Source organism: Nyctereutes procyonoides, unplaced genomic scaffold (genome assembly GCF_905146905.1).
Source record: "Nyctereutes procyonoides isolate TBG_1078 unplaced genomic scaffold, NYPRO_anot_genome, whole genome shotgun sequence".
NCBI lineage: Eukaryota > Metazoa > Chordata > Mammalia > Carnivora > Canidae > Nyctereutes > Nyctereutes procyonoides.
Genome location: NW_026575040.1, coordinates 26,185,563 through 26,186,694, shown reverse-complemented (window position 1 = coordinate 26,186,694; position 1,132 = coordinate 26,185,563). Strand labels below are relative to the sequence as shown.

At 35.5% G+C, this 1,132-nt stretch overlaps 1 protein-coding gene across 1 annotated transcript; it reads left to right on the top strand.

The window, feature by feature from the left end:
- Positions 1–886: 886 nt before the first annotated feature.
- Positions 887–1,132, top strand: CTXN2 (cortexin 2). The gene has a single exon (XM_055319669.1). The coding sequence runs from the start codon at positions 887–889 to the stop codon at positions 1,130–1,132; it is 246 nt and encodes an 81-aa protein (XP_055175644.1).

Here is a 1,132-nt window from a genome sequence, read left to right as displayed (position 1 = left end):
GGAATCTGTTTGGGAAGAGAACTGGGAAGCTCATCTTGAAGTTGAATGTTTATAAAAAACATGCTGTTTAACTTGGGTTTTATGTTTATTTAGGGTGTTCTGAAAGCTAATGGGGATGGTGGGGAGATGGCTAATGATCCACAGCTATTGCTGCCTGCTACTTGCAGGATGCTATAATAAGGTACTGTTTTTATTAAAATAATTTAAATATATATATATGTATATATATATATATCTTTAAGAAATTAATACTTACCACTACAGAGTGGTAGTGGGAAGAAAAACACAAGTACATAAGTCAAAAAACTAAGAGAATGAAAAAGAACGAAGACATACCTATTTAAAAGTATCAGAGTCTGTATCAGACAAAAGGCACTGGAGACAGACCTTAAAACATGGACCTTAGAGAGCTTGACCAGTTCACACCCTATGATTATTTATGGTGTTATCTGCACGTGAAAAAATGAAGTAAAGATTAGATGACAATTCAGGTCAAGGAGGCAGTGACTTAACTATCTCACAATGAATCAAAAGCTTCTGGGGTTAATTATTTGAATATTCCCTTTCATACCTGATTTTATATTTAGTGCATGTAGGTAAGTTTTGGATGTCCACAAAGGCCATTACTGTCATTACTGTAGTCTGTCATTACTACAATAGAAATAGCATCTCCAATGATAATTTGATCCTGATCCATATCTGATGATGTTTTCGTGTGTCTTTTGTGAATTAAGTCAAGAAGGTTTGAAAACTGCCAGATTTTAGAAAGCAATTACCCGCTCACTAATATACATGAATAAGACTAAACTGAGTCCAATTTTGTATCTAGGCCAAGAGGTGACTCCAGCAGGAATTCTGAAGAGCCATAATGATGTGACAGTGAATAATGAGTAGTACCTACTGTGGCAACTCTTCAGCTAAGATGAGTGTCAACGAAGTATCAGCTTTTTCATTGACTCTGGAGCAAAAAACTGGCTTTGCTTTTGTTGGAATTTTGTGTATCTTCTTGGGACTTCTTATTATCAGATGCTTCAAAATTCTCTTAGACCCATATAGTAGCATGCCTTCCTCTACATGGGAAGATGAAGTTGAAGAGTTTGATAAAGGAACATTTGAATATGCACTTGCGTGA